General features: G+C 28.8%; 1 protein-coding gene and 1 long non-coding RNA gene across 2 annotated transcripts; one reads left to right on the forward strand and one right to left on the reverse strand.

The window, feature by feature from the left end:
• Positions 1 to 1822: 1822 nt before the first annotated feature.
• Positions 1823 to 2752, forward strand: LOC130675025 (cyclin-T-like). Its single transcript, XM_057480479.1, has one exon. It carries the CDS (start codon positions 1823 to 1825, stop codon positions 2750 to 2752), a length of 930 nt encoding a protein of 309 aa, XP_057336462.1.
• Positions 2753 to 6745: 3993 nt separating this feature from the next.
• On the reverse strand, positions 6746 to 8941 carry LOC130674698 (uncharacterized). Its single transcript, XR_008991104.1, has 3 exons — positions 8782 to 8941; positions 7090 to 7212; positions 6746 to 6993 (listed from the first exon to the last, which is right to left on the reverse strand). It is a non-coding gene; the product is annotated as an uncharacterized LOC130674698 (long non-coding RNA).
• Positions 8942 to 12016: the final 3075 nt, after the last annotated feature.

A 12016-nucleotide genomic window follows, 5' to 3' on the forward strand; every position in this document is an offset into this window, starting at 1 on the left:
TATGAACATATATGTTTATATATGATCATATAAAATCTTTTTTTCCCGGGTAAGAAACATAAACTATGTAACAACAAACTTGTAATAACTAAAATGATAAATAAAGGGAATTTTGAAAGTAAAGTAACTTTTAACAAAATTTCATGTAACTCTTTCATTATTTTTTCTGATTAACCGCAACCCAAATTTTACCACCAACCTTTCCCGCAAAGATTCGGGAGATCCAAACCCTGGTCCATCTTGACCATGCCAGGTAAACTGGCTGCATACACCCTAGCGTGATTCAAAAAACAAACAAATTGTTTTTTTTTTTTCCAAACAGGTTCAAAAGTTTCGTTCAGATAAAAAAAAACGCCTGTGAAAATTAGAGCTTTTAATAATAATATTAACATTGTCCGCATTGCACCTTTCTATTTCCCATAAGAATAATGTGGAAAAAATTTTTATTACGTCTTCTGATTTTTCTAAGTAGCTAACGATGCCTCATAGAAATAATTGGTAGGCTTATTTTTGTAGGGAATTGAATGCTCTACAAAAAAAGATTCTTTACATTTTTTGAGGAATTTATTTGTTCAAAAGTTATTTGAGGTTGAAGTCGAATTCATATTAAATTTTGAGTTTTTCTTACTTTTCCGGCGAAACTATCAGACCTATTACAAAATATCATTGGACTTTTTTTGTAGATAATTTTATTCTCTAGAAGTTATACCGAATAAAGTTTTTTCGAATTCCGCATTGTTTTCTAGTTATTTTCATTTTAAAGTCATGCTCATACAAAAAATAGTCTTCTGATCGACTTTAAGAAACATTTTTATAATCAAATCAGTGTTCAACCAAACTCAGATTAATTACTCCAATTATTTAAATTAATTACTCGCGCTCTATTTTTTCAATTTGCATTCATTTAATTGCGTATTCATGAGCTCAGACATTTAACAGTATTTATACATTAAATAAACTATTTAATTTTGTAACCCAGTGATATTTTGTGCTGTGACAAATAAAAATATTGTTATATTTTTAAATATGCGTATTTTTCCAACATCCCAACCACCAACCAATCCTGGCATGTCTTTATTTAATTATTCTTACAACATTTTATGGTTCTTCCTCGTTAACAATTTCTCTCATACAAAAACATTTCTACACCCTTTTCATAGCACAAAAAATTATTAAATTGTGTACTCGCATGCAGATAATTTATTAAGGAATAATTTAAACCCAACGTTGAGTCGATTTGTTAATTCATTGATTTTAAATTAATTATTTTAATCCAAGAAACTAGTGCTGTCAATTGTTACGTATGAATCTTCGTAAGCACGATAACTCTCGATAGACATCATTAATCGGCCTAACTTTTTTTTTATTGTCTTTGTATTTTTTATCACAAGAACCCTTATGAAAATTACTATATGAATCCTTTTAGTTTAATTGTAATTAGTTAACAACGTAAAAGTGATGATTCGTGAAAAATTTAGCTGCTATTTTTACTGTTGTTATTATTTTTTTTATTGTTTCTTTCTATCAACTACTGGTAGCAGCACTAGCGTATTAATATGTTTGAAAAAAAAGTGACATCTAAGATAGAAGGCGGAATATTTAAAAAAAATGTTATTAAAAAAATATTAAACTGAAAATAAGAAATAAAAAATGAAATTGATAATTTGTAAGTTGAATAAAAGTTCATAATAAAAAAAAACGTGGAAGAACCGTCAGTAAAGCACCCCTAGCACATCATAAACAACAAGCCGCTTACCTTATAACTGATTTGGGCAAGCGGCTAAAATTGTCAGAAGTCTGTGTACATACTGCCATTGTGTACATGCACAGATTCTTTATTCACCATTCATTAGCCAAGTTTCACCGGTATGAAATTGCCACGGCGGCGATTTTTCTGGCGGCAAAGGTGGAAGAAGAGCCACAAAAATCGCAGGCGGTCATCAGCGCTCTTCATGTCTGCCTAAACAAATACGAAGTCCACCAACTGGACACTACTTTTGCCGAGAACCAGGAGAAGTTCAAGGCACTAACTTCAAATGAGCAACTTCTTCTGGGAACACTTGGATTTAAGATGGGGGTTAGTCACCCTCATCATTACATCAAGAAATTCTGTGGGGAAATAAAAGCTTGCAAGGAATTATGCAAGATTTTTCTACAGATGGCTAATTATACATTACAGATGACATCAATGTGCCTGAAATATAAACCGGCAGTTGTGGCGTCATTCTGTATTTATTTCACCATCCAATCGTCGCAGTGGAAGATTCCTCAAGTCATAGACGGGAATCTTTGGTTTTGGTTACTCGATACTAAAGTGACGTTCGATTTGCTGATTAAGATGGACAGGGAGTTCAAAGCGGTTTTAGATAAAATGTCACCCAGAATAAAAAACCGGGTGATGGGATTATTTAAAAATCCATCGGTCAAAGTGAGTGCAGTGAATCGGATAGCGACGACCCCCAGTTCATCGGATCCAGAAAATGTTTCCGGTAACCCTGAAGTCGAGAAACCAAGGACTCGACGAAAAATCAGCTATCACGAGTATCGTGATAGACTGATGAAGAAAAAATCTGAGTCAGATGGGTCATCGACTTCTTCACCTCCTGATGTAGAAGTTCAGGATAATTCCATTGGAAGTACCTGCCAACTTGTACCCTCAACTGTACCGGATCTGGACCACAGCCGTAAGCGTCAAAATAATTACGACATGGGCAGTATTTTGTGTTCTGCTAAAAGACGTAAGTTTTTGTAGTTTTAATAAGTTTTTAATTTTTTGTACATAATTATTTATCATCCAGTTATTTTTTATAGTAAAATATTATTGTAGGTTTTATTATTTTCATAAATTACATATTAAGTATTTCATGTAAATAGTAAATAGTGAAATAGTAAATTATATTTTAAAAATTTACTTTTATTTAATAAGTTTAATATATTTTTTGTAAAAAATTAAATATTAATGTAATTAAAGTTAATGATAATGCACCATAGACTTAATCATGTCTTTTGAAAAATAAAATATTAATAAAACGAAATCCTCTTTTTGTTTTGATTTTAATATAATTAATTATTTTATATAAGTAATTTTATTTTAAGAGCAATAATTAATTTTTATGACAGTAAAGTTAGCGAACATCTGACAATATTTAAAACTTTGAAACAATAAATTAAAATGTTTACAAAATAAAAAAAAAAATTCATATTTAGACAATTCGAAATTCAGTAGATGCATTTTTTAAAAATTTCATTACTTTAATTATATAATTTTTAACTTCCCGCTAAGAAAATTGTAAATTTTCAAAAATTCGGGAAGTTATTGGTTTCGGTCCGATTTACGAAAATCGAATTTCTATCAGATGTCGACGTTTTGAGGTCCTAGGAAGCTATTCTGACTAATTTCAAGATGATGTCCGAGTGTACACTGTTAAAAATTTTTGTAAATTTACTACTTTTTTACTAAGCAGTTGCTTTGTAAAATTACAAACTCTCGTATTGTATTGGAGTTTTCAAACGCATTCGTAGTAATATTGCAATTTGTAATAACAAGAGTACTAAGCAGGTTGCAATTTTACAAATTTTTTGTATTTGTCAGAAACTTGTTGTAATTTTACCATTCAAAGTTGTAGAATTAAATCTAAAGTTTTGTAAAATTTCCATACATATTCGGAATTTAATTTTACCACAATTATCTGTAAAATTACCAACCAAAATTTGCAATTACAATCACAAAAAGTGATTGGAAATTTACAAATCATTATTTATTTTTTCAAATTCTGTTTGCATTTTTACAAAAATTCATTCAAGTCATGAGCGCTATGTATTTTTACAATTCTTATTTGTAATCTCAAGTCTAAAACTTTGTAAAATTCCTACACATATTCGGATTTTGATTTTACCAAGATTAATAGTAAAATTACTAACCGAAACTTGCACACTGTTAAAAATTTTTGTAAAATTACAAATATTTTACAAAACAAAATATGAGTAAAATTACAAATCAGTGTGTTGTAAATACAATATACAATACAATTCGAGTAATATACCAAAACGTGTTAGGAAACCTACCAAGATGAGTTGGTGTTTTACTATCTTTATGTAGTAATCCTACACGTATTGTGATTTTACCAAACCGTTGATCAGTTTCCGATGAAAAGTTTTTAAAATTTACAAACATTGTTTGTAATTTGATTTACTACAATTTTTTGTAAATTTACCAATAAAATTGTAACTGAAATTACAATAAAGTCATTAAAAGTTCACAAATATTTTCAGTATTTTTACAACTTTGACTTGTAAATTATATACTCCATTGTAATTTCGCCAAAAATTTTTATTTTTTTTACTCGTTTTCTAATTTTACTGAACCGTTGATTAGTTTCCAATAAAAAATTTTTAAAATTGACAAACATTATTTGTAATTTGATTTACTGTATTTGTACTTAAACAAAAAAAATTTTTACTTGTTTTAAAAGTTTTTTTTTTTTAATATATTTTTTTTTAAGAAAGATGTGATAGTTTTTTGAAGCACTGTTATATTTTTTTGTTTAAAGACATTAAATTTTCTCGGAATTTCTATTTTTTAAAGGCAAAAATTTTTGTATGCTCCAACCAAGAAAAAAATGCTTAAGCTAAGAGAAAAATGACTTGGGAGTAAAGTTATATATGTATATATATGTAGTAGAGGGAAGTCACCGGTGCTATAAGCAGCGGCGGAAGTAGTTCAATGCTCGCCACAAGATCGCGCCCACCAGTTGTAGTGTCCCTGGTAAGAAACTTATTTCAGAAGTGTTATATTCAAATGTTGGAAGCAATTTTGTCACGAGTACTCCTCTGTTATATGACAGAGTGATGTTCCTTTTTTGGTGGTAATATAGCATATTCTATATTACATAATGACAAAAATATTTATTATCAATGCTTCCATGAATAATTTTTCTTAGAAATTAAACTTGGACTTACAAAGAAAAATATTGTGATAAAAAGTATAGAGTTTCTGCTATGTTAACAAAAATTTACAATTTATTTAATACATTGTATAGGAATTTAATTATATATAGTTCTATATAATTATATATAATTTTTTTACCCGGGACTTTTGTTAAAATGGACGGTCTAGTAAATATACAATGCAGCATCTTGAAATTACAAATCATTTTCAACATAAATTGCTTACTAAAATTACAACATTTGTATTGTAATTTTATTAAACGAACTTTCGATAGATGTTTAGTAAAAATACAATGAATATGCTGTAATTTTTGTAAACTTGGTTAAAATAGTTTGTCTAGTAAATTTACAATACAGCATACTGAAATTACAAATCATTTTCAATACAAATTGTTTAATAAAATTACAACATTTGTATTGTAATATTGCTAAACAAATTTTCGATAGATGTTTAGTAAACTTAAACAAATATTTTGTAATTTTCCTAAATGGAGTTAGAATAAGTCGCATAGTAAATTTACAAAACTGAATGGTATTTTTACTAAATTGTGATGCGTTAAAACTTCCTACACTTTTGTTGTAAATTTACTATAGAAATTTTTAACAGTGTATGTATGTATGTATGTAAAGACCTGTATCTTTTGAACGGATGAACCGATTTTGAACTTTAAGGTGCCATTCGACGCGGATTGTCAATATCTTGAAGCCGAGAGGAAATTGAGCTTGATCGGTAGGGCTCGTTCAGAGATATTCCAAAAATAAAGTTTTTTCAAAAATGTTTTTTTTGGATAACTTTTAATGTGCTCGAAGGATTAATTCCAAAATGGACTGGGCTCTAGAGCTTTATAAGCCGCGTCGAATGCCACCTCAACCATCAAAATCGGTTCATTCGTTCAAGAGAAACCGTTGTCGAAAGAATTAAAAAAAAAAATTTTTTTTATTTTTCCTGAAATATCTCAAAAACGACTCGATAAATCGGATCCAAAATTTTATCAGCTTTAGAACTTGACAAAACGCATCGATTGCCGCCTCAACTATCAAAATCGGTTAATTCGTTCGCGAGATATCGTGGGAGAAAGAAATGCTAAAAAATGGTTTTTTATAAAACAATGGCATACAAAAGTATTTGCGAGCTCGTAGAGCTCGAAAATGTATTCACAATAGTGTTTTCGAGCTCAACGAGCTCGAAAACAGCGGGAAGTTTTGGGGCTGGCCCGCAGGGTCAACTGACAGACCGATTTTTTTAGATGTAATTAAAAAATTGTCGGATGTCTACTACACTTACACTTAGTTAATTTTTCCAAATTAAATTTATACTTTCATTAACGTCAATTTTCAAATGACTTATTTTAAAATTTACTATGTGGGTTACGTGTCTTACTATTTAACATCGTAATTTTAACAAAGACTTTTGGGATTGAAAACAATTTCAAAAATTACAATGTAAGCATCGTAAAAAAATGAAATAATAGTTACAATTCAAAAACTATATATTTATTCCCATATTTTTCTTCCTATTTACTTTTGAGTAAAATTAGTATTACAGTGCTGCCTATGTTGTAATACGAAGTAAGTTATAAAAATTACGATGTTACATCGTAAATTTTAAATAGTAACTGCGTCCTCCGTAAGAGGCGCTCTCGTGACTTATGACAGCTCATTTAAATCGTTCATATGGATCTTAAAAACATCGGTTTTACTTAACAACAGTCTAATTTATCGGATCATTGGAAATAGAAGTTTTATGAATTTTTAGTATAAAATAATTGCAGATGCTTGTAATGCAAATGAGTTATGCTGAGGAAAATTTTTATTTTTTGTCTTCAAATACAATTTTTAAATTTTCAGTTGGCAATAGACATTACTACATTTAGACTACATTTTTTAATTTCGGTTTGAAATAGTGAAAATAGTGACTATTCAACGCCAAATAGTGATTGTCACATGATTTTTACTAATTCATTTTTAAAAAATAGCTTATGCACATGAGTAAATACTCATAAATCTATGACATAATCCGGAGCAGCAAGACGAGCCGCTGCTGCACTGAAAAACAAACAATAAATACATTCAATCATCATACTTAATTCAATATTGTATAATATGTTATATATTATAAAAATAATAATGTTTTGTTCGTACAAATGTGCCGGGTTGGCCGCATGCAAAGGTTTCGGCAGCAAACAAAGCCACTACCAAAACTGCCAACAAATATATCTTCATGTTAAACATCTCGTATAGTAGTTGAGTAAAGCCTTCGCTACACTGTAAAAAAATATACCATCAAAAGTCTGAACTATCTCGGTGTTAAGGTTATCGGTGTTAAATTTAACCCCGAAAACGGTGTTGAAACAACACCGCACCAAGAATCAAAAATGTATATTTTCAAGAAAAAATGCTTCATTCACATATTTTGTATACTTGAATAGAGCGCCGAGTAATTATTTTCTTTAATGGAGATAAATGATAAAATTATTTTATTTAGTTACTCTCTAGACATGGATTAGTGAAATAAGGGAATATTCACTACTTCAGAGTGCAAATCGTACCACTATAGCGGTATAATTCCACAAAGTGGGATAATTGCCCGGGTCGAAAATAAAACTTGATTCAGGCTCGCTTCGCCTTATTTTTTTTTTTTTGAAGTTATCGATTTGCCGACGATTTTTTGATAAGATCTCAACTTTTTCGACTTAAATTTAATTTTTTCCAACTTTTTGAACTTTTTTCATCTTAGAATAAACTTATTCGTCTTTACTTTGAGCACGATAGTCATTCACATTACTTTTGACTTGCTAAACCAAGTCGAAAAAAAGTCATTTATTCGCCTTACTTTCGCCTTAATATATCAAAATTATTTCACCTTAGTTCTGACCTTTTCGACTTATAATTTAAGTCGAATAAGTCTACATCAAGTCAGTTTCGACTTGATTTAGACTTTTTCGCCTTACATGTTAAGTCGAATAAGTCTAAACCAAGTCAATTTCGACTTGATCTTGACTTTTTCGTCTTAAATCGTGACTAAGTAAGCCAGTTAAGTCTAAACCGAGGCGAAAACTTAATATATTTCATACCTCCGTAAAAAAAGTCGAGTTTGTCTTGTGAAAAACGGCTCCAAATTTCGACTTGGTAAACCAAGTCTAAATCAAGTTTTATTTTTGACCCGGGTGGCTCTTTGAATTACATTTCAAAAAGATTATTTGAATTTCCAAAACATTGTATATAACGCAATAAACACATACCTTTGTGCTTGAAATTTCATTACTAATTTCATATAGAATTTAAAATACATGTTTTTGAATTTTCAAATTAACACTTTGGATTTTCAAATACTTCTTTTTGATTTTTCAAATACTCTTTTTTTAATTTTCAAATACTTCCTTCTTAATTTTTGAATACATGTATTTGAAAATCTGAAGCGTCTATTTGAAAATTCAAAAGCGTGTATTTTAAATTCTATACGATCGGTACAATAAACTTTCAAACACAATTGTATGTGTTTATTGCGTTATATACAATGTTTTGAAAATTCAAACAATTATTTTAACAGTGTAGTGAATATTCACTTTTTTCGCTAATTCATTTTTAGAGAGTATTTATTGCTAAAAAAAATGCATGTTGAAAGATTCAAAATAGCGCACCTCAATCGCTCTTGTTATTAGAAGAATAATAATGACTTGAATTAAAATTTTTTTTTTCTCAGTACGGTAGCAGTGTTAAAATTTTTCCGGGTGTTACAAAAAAGTTGGTTTATTGTTAAGTATCAGAAGTCGAATTGAATTTCAAGTACAAAACAGTATATAGTTCGAATTCAAAATATATTTTTATACTTACATTTATCCAGAAGCTATCGGGACTGTGACCAATTACTTTATGGATTAATAATAATCAAACGGCTATTTACATTAATTGTCCTCACTGTATTTCATTCATGTAAACTCATGTCCTTTACGTAATTGCGTTATACAAAGTAACTAAAGATTATCATGAAGAGGTTAATTTTTTTATAATGCCGATCATTAGTTTTATCTAAACGCGTCATATAAAATGAATGAACGTTATCATAGAAAAATGAATTTTTTATCAAGATATATTTATTTCCTCATGAAATGGCCCAACACCCGTATGAGAATAACATATATGGTCAAAATATATGTAAAAATATATGGTAAATATCAGAAAATATTTGTGGCCAATTAAAGTCATATACAAAAAAATTTTTTTTTGATATTGTATTTTCCAAATTATTAAAATTACTATAACTCGGAAACTATGGACTTTAGCAACTTGACTCATAGGACTTTTCTTGAAGAGAATAAAATTTCCGATAAAACTTTTATTGACATTTTTAGTGCACCATCATTGGTTTACGTTCTGCAAGCCGATAAATGTCAATTTTATAGGAAAACTGATTTCCGCAACGGACACAAGTGAAACAGCTTGAACTATACAGCTAAGTTACTATGGGCACTTTTGAAGAACACTGAGTTCCCTACAAATTACAATAAACGGCGCTTTGATATCATAAAATGCAACTGAGTATTAGAAACTTAAAAAAAAAGTAATTTAATTTACGTGTATTTTAAATGGGAAATCTTCGAAATCAAATGGAAAGTACTTAGGATTGAAATTGAGAGCTCAAACTTGGCAGGAATGGGAATGGTTCCTATATTGGTATAGGAACTATTCCTATAATATTATGGGAACTATTCCCATAATGTTATGGGAACCATCCCTATAATATCATAAAATTTTTTTTTTGCTCAATAGTGTAGAAATTTCCCAAAATTTGAATTTTCTTGAATGTTTTGTGCTGACAAAAAATTCTTGTTAAAAATTTTAATGTTTTTTTGCCAAATACGATTTTTTTTTTCAATGTTTGAATTTTTGTTTTTATGTTTAATAATATTTCTGTGTATTGTAGAAGTGATTACCACACTTCTTTAAATTAATTTTTTCATGATAATATGGGAACCATTCCCATCATATTATAGAAATGGTTCCTATAATAGTATGGGAACTATTCCCATAATGGTATAGGAACCATTCCAATTGCATTATGGGAATCATTCCCATAATATTATGGGAATAGTTCCCATACTATTATAGGAATGATTCCCATAATATTATAGAAAGTATTCCTATAAATTATAGGAACCATTCCTATAATTATAGGAACCATTCCTATAGTGTTATGGGTATCGTTCCCATAATTATAGGAACTATTCCTATAATTATGGGAAACATTCCTATAATTATAGGAACCGCTCCCATAATGTATGGTCGTAATTCCTATGATGGTATAGGAAAAAATTTCACAAAATTATGGGAACCGCTGCCATAATTTTCTTTCCGTGTATGTGATTTATGAGTTTTTGTAAGTTTTAGTTAGAAGGCTATTACTTATAAAATATTATGGAGTACTTATGAGATTTTATAAATAATTTCCATTCACATAAAATATTAATTTTATCAGATTCATTCAAAAATAATTTCTTAACTTCATTTTTGTTTTATAAGAATTTACACCAAAAATACTAATATTATCACTATTTCTTGTACTTTACATATTTTAACTGTTCGGAGATGAGTGAAAATATAAGTTTTTATGTGATTTTTTACAAACCCAGTAATGTATCTTGCCCCATTTTTTTTTTTTGGTGCAAGATACATTATTTTTTTGTAGCAATATTGCATTTTTTTGGTTAAACAGAATAAAATTTCTCGGAACAAGTACTATTCTTTTTACGCAAGTATTTTTGTATTCTCCGACCAAAATAACAAAAGTTGCTTAAGCTAAGAGAAAAAATTTTTTGGGAGAAAAGATCGATATGGAGAAGGGGAAAGTCACCGGTGCTAGGCAGCAGCAGCGGGAATAGTTCGGTGCTCGCCACGAGATCGCGCCTACGACATGTAGTGTCCCTGGTAAGACATTTATTTCAGAAGTGTTATATTCCAAATTTCAATACGATTTTATTCAAGTACTCCTCTGTCATTTGACAGACCAACAAGTACCTGTTTGGGTTGTACTATAGTATATCCCATAATACATAATGACTTTAATATTTAATATTAATGTTTACTTGAGTAATTTTTGATGAATAAATAAACTGACTCAATTTCATAGATTTTTCGTGAATAGATTGCTAAGGATTTTCGGCATAAATACTCATACAATTATTCTTGAGTATACATAATAAAAACTTTTTGAATTCCTGCTAAAAAATTCAATAATTAAACATATTATAAACCTTAATCAATCTCATAAATTTTTTCGTTACTATATGGAAAATTACTGTAATCACATTGATTAATCACTATCAAATCTTTGTTACGTCCAGCTAAAATGCTGAACGTTGCATTTTATTTTTAATTTCTGTTGTATTTATTAAAATTGAGCCGACGACCAGATTTTATTTTTTTTATTATCATTTTTAAGTTTCGATAATATTTAGTGATAAGACATGACGAATGTAAAATGCTTTTAAGGGATTAAGACTTGTTTGCTTTTACATTTTTTTTGAAATGCTAGAGCAAACACCTAAATGTAATTTTAATGACCCCTCGGGCAATTGTAAAGGCCCAAAGGCCAGCTGAAACATTTTTCGTCGAAACCCAAAAATATTTTTATCAAAAAAGTGTACGTGGAATATATTTTTAGTTATAAATAAAAATAATATTAATCCCTCACTTTATCTTTGAGTGCACTTTTGTCGAGACATCTTGGCATCATAAAACAAATAGAAAAATTAAATTTTGATGACGAAATAGTCATTACATAAAATATAAAAAATTTTCAAATACTTCTTAAAATAAAAAAATATTCAAATAAACAATTTAAAAGAATAAATAACATTTCTTAGATTCAAATATTAAAAGAATAACTAATAATCAAATAAATAGAGTCGGCTGCTAGCCACCTATTTTAAATTTAAATTAGGATTTAATTGACTAACAAAATAATAGAAAATTATAACAATAAATAAATAATATGGGCTCAACGCCAATCAAAAAAATATAATGTTAATTAAAATTAATATTTTAAGTTAACAAATCATAATGTTACAAA

Source organism: Microplitis mediator, chromosome 9, assembly GCF_029852145.1.
Source record: "Microplitis mediator isolate UGA2020A chromosome 9, iyMicMedi2.1, whole genome shotgun sequence".
Classification (NCBI taxonomy): Eukaryota; Metazoa; Arthropoda; class Insecta; order Hymenoptera; family Braconidae; genus Microplitis; species Microplitis mediator.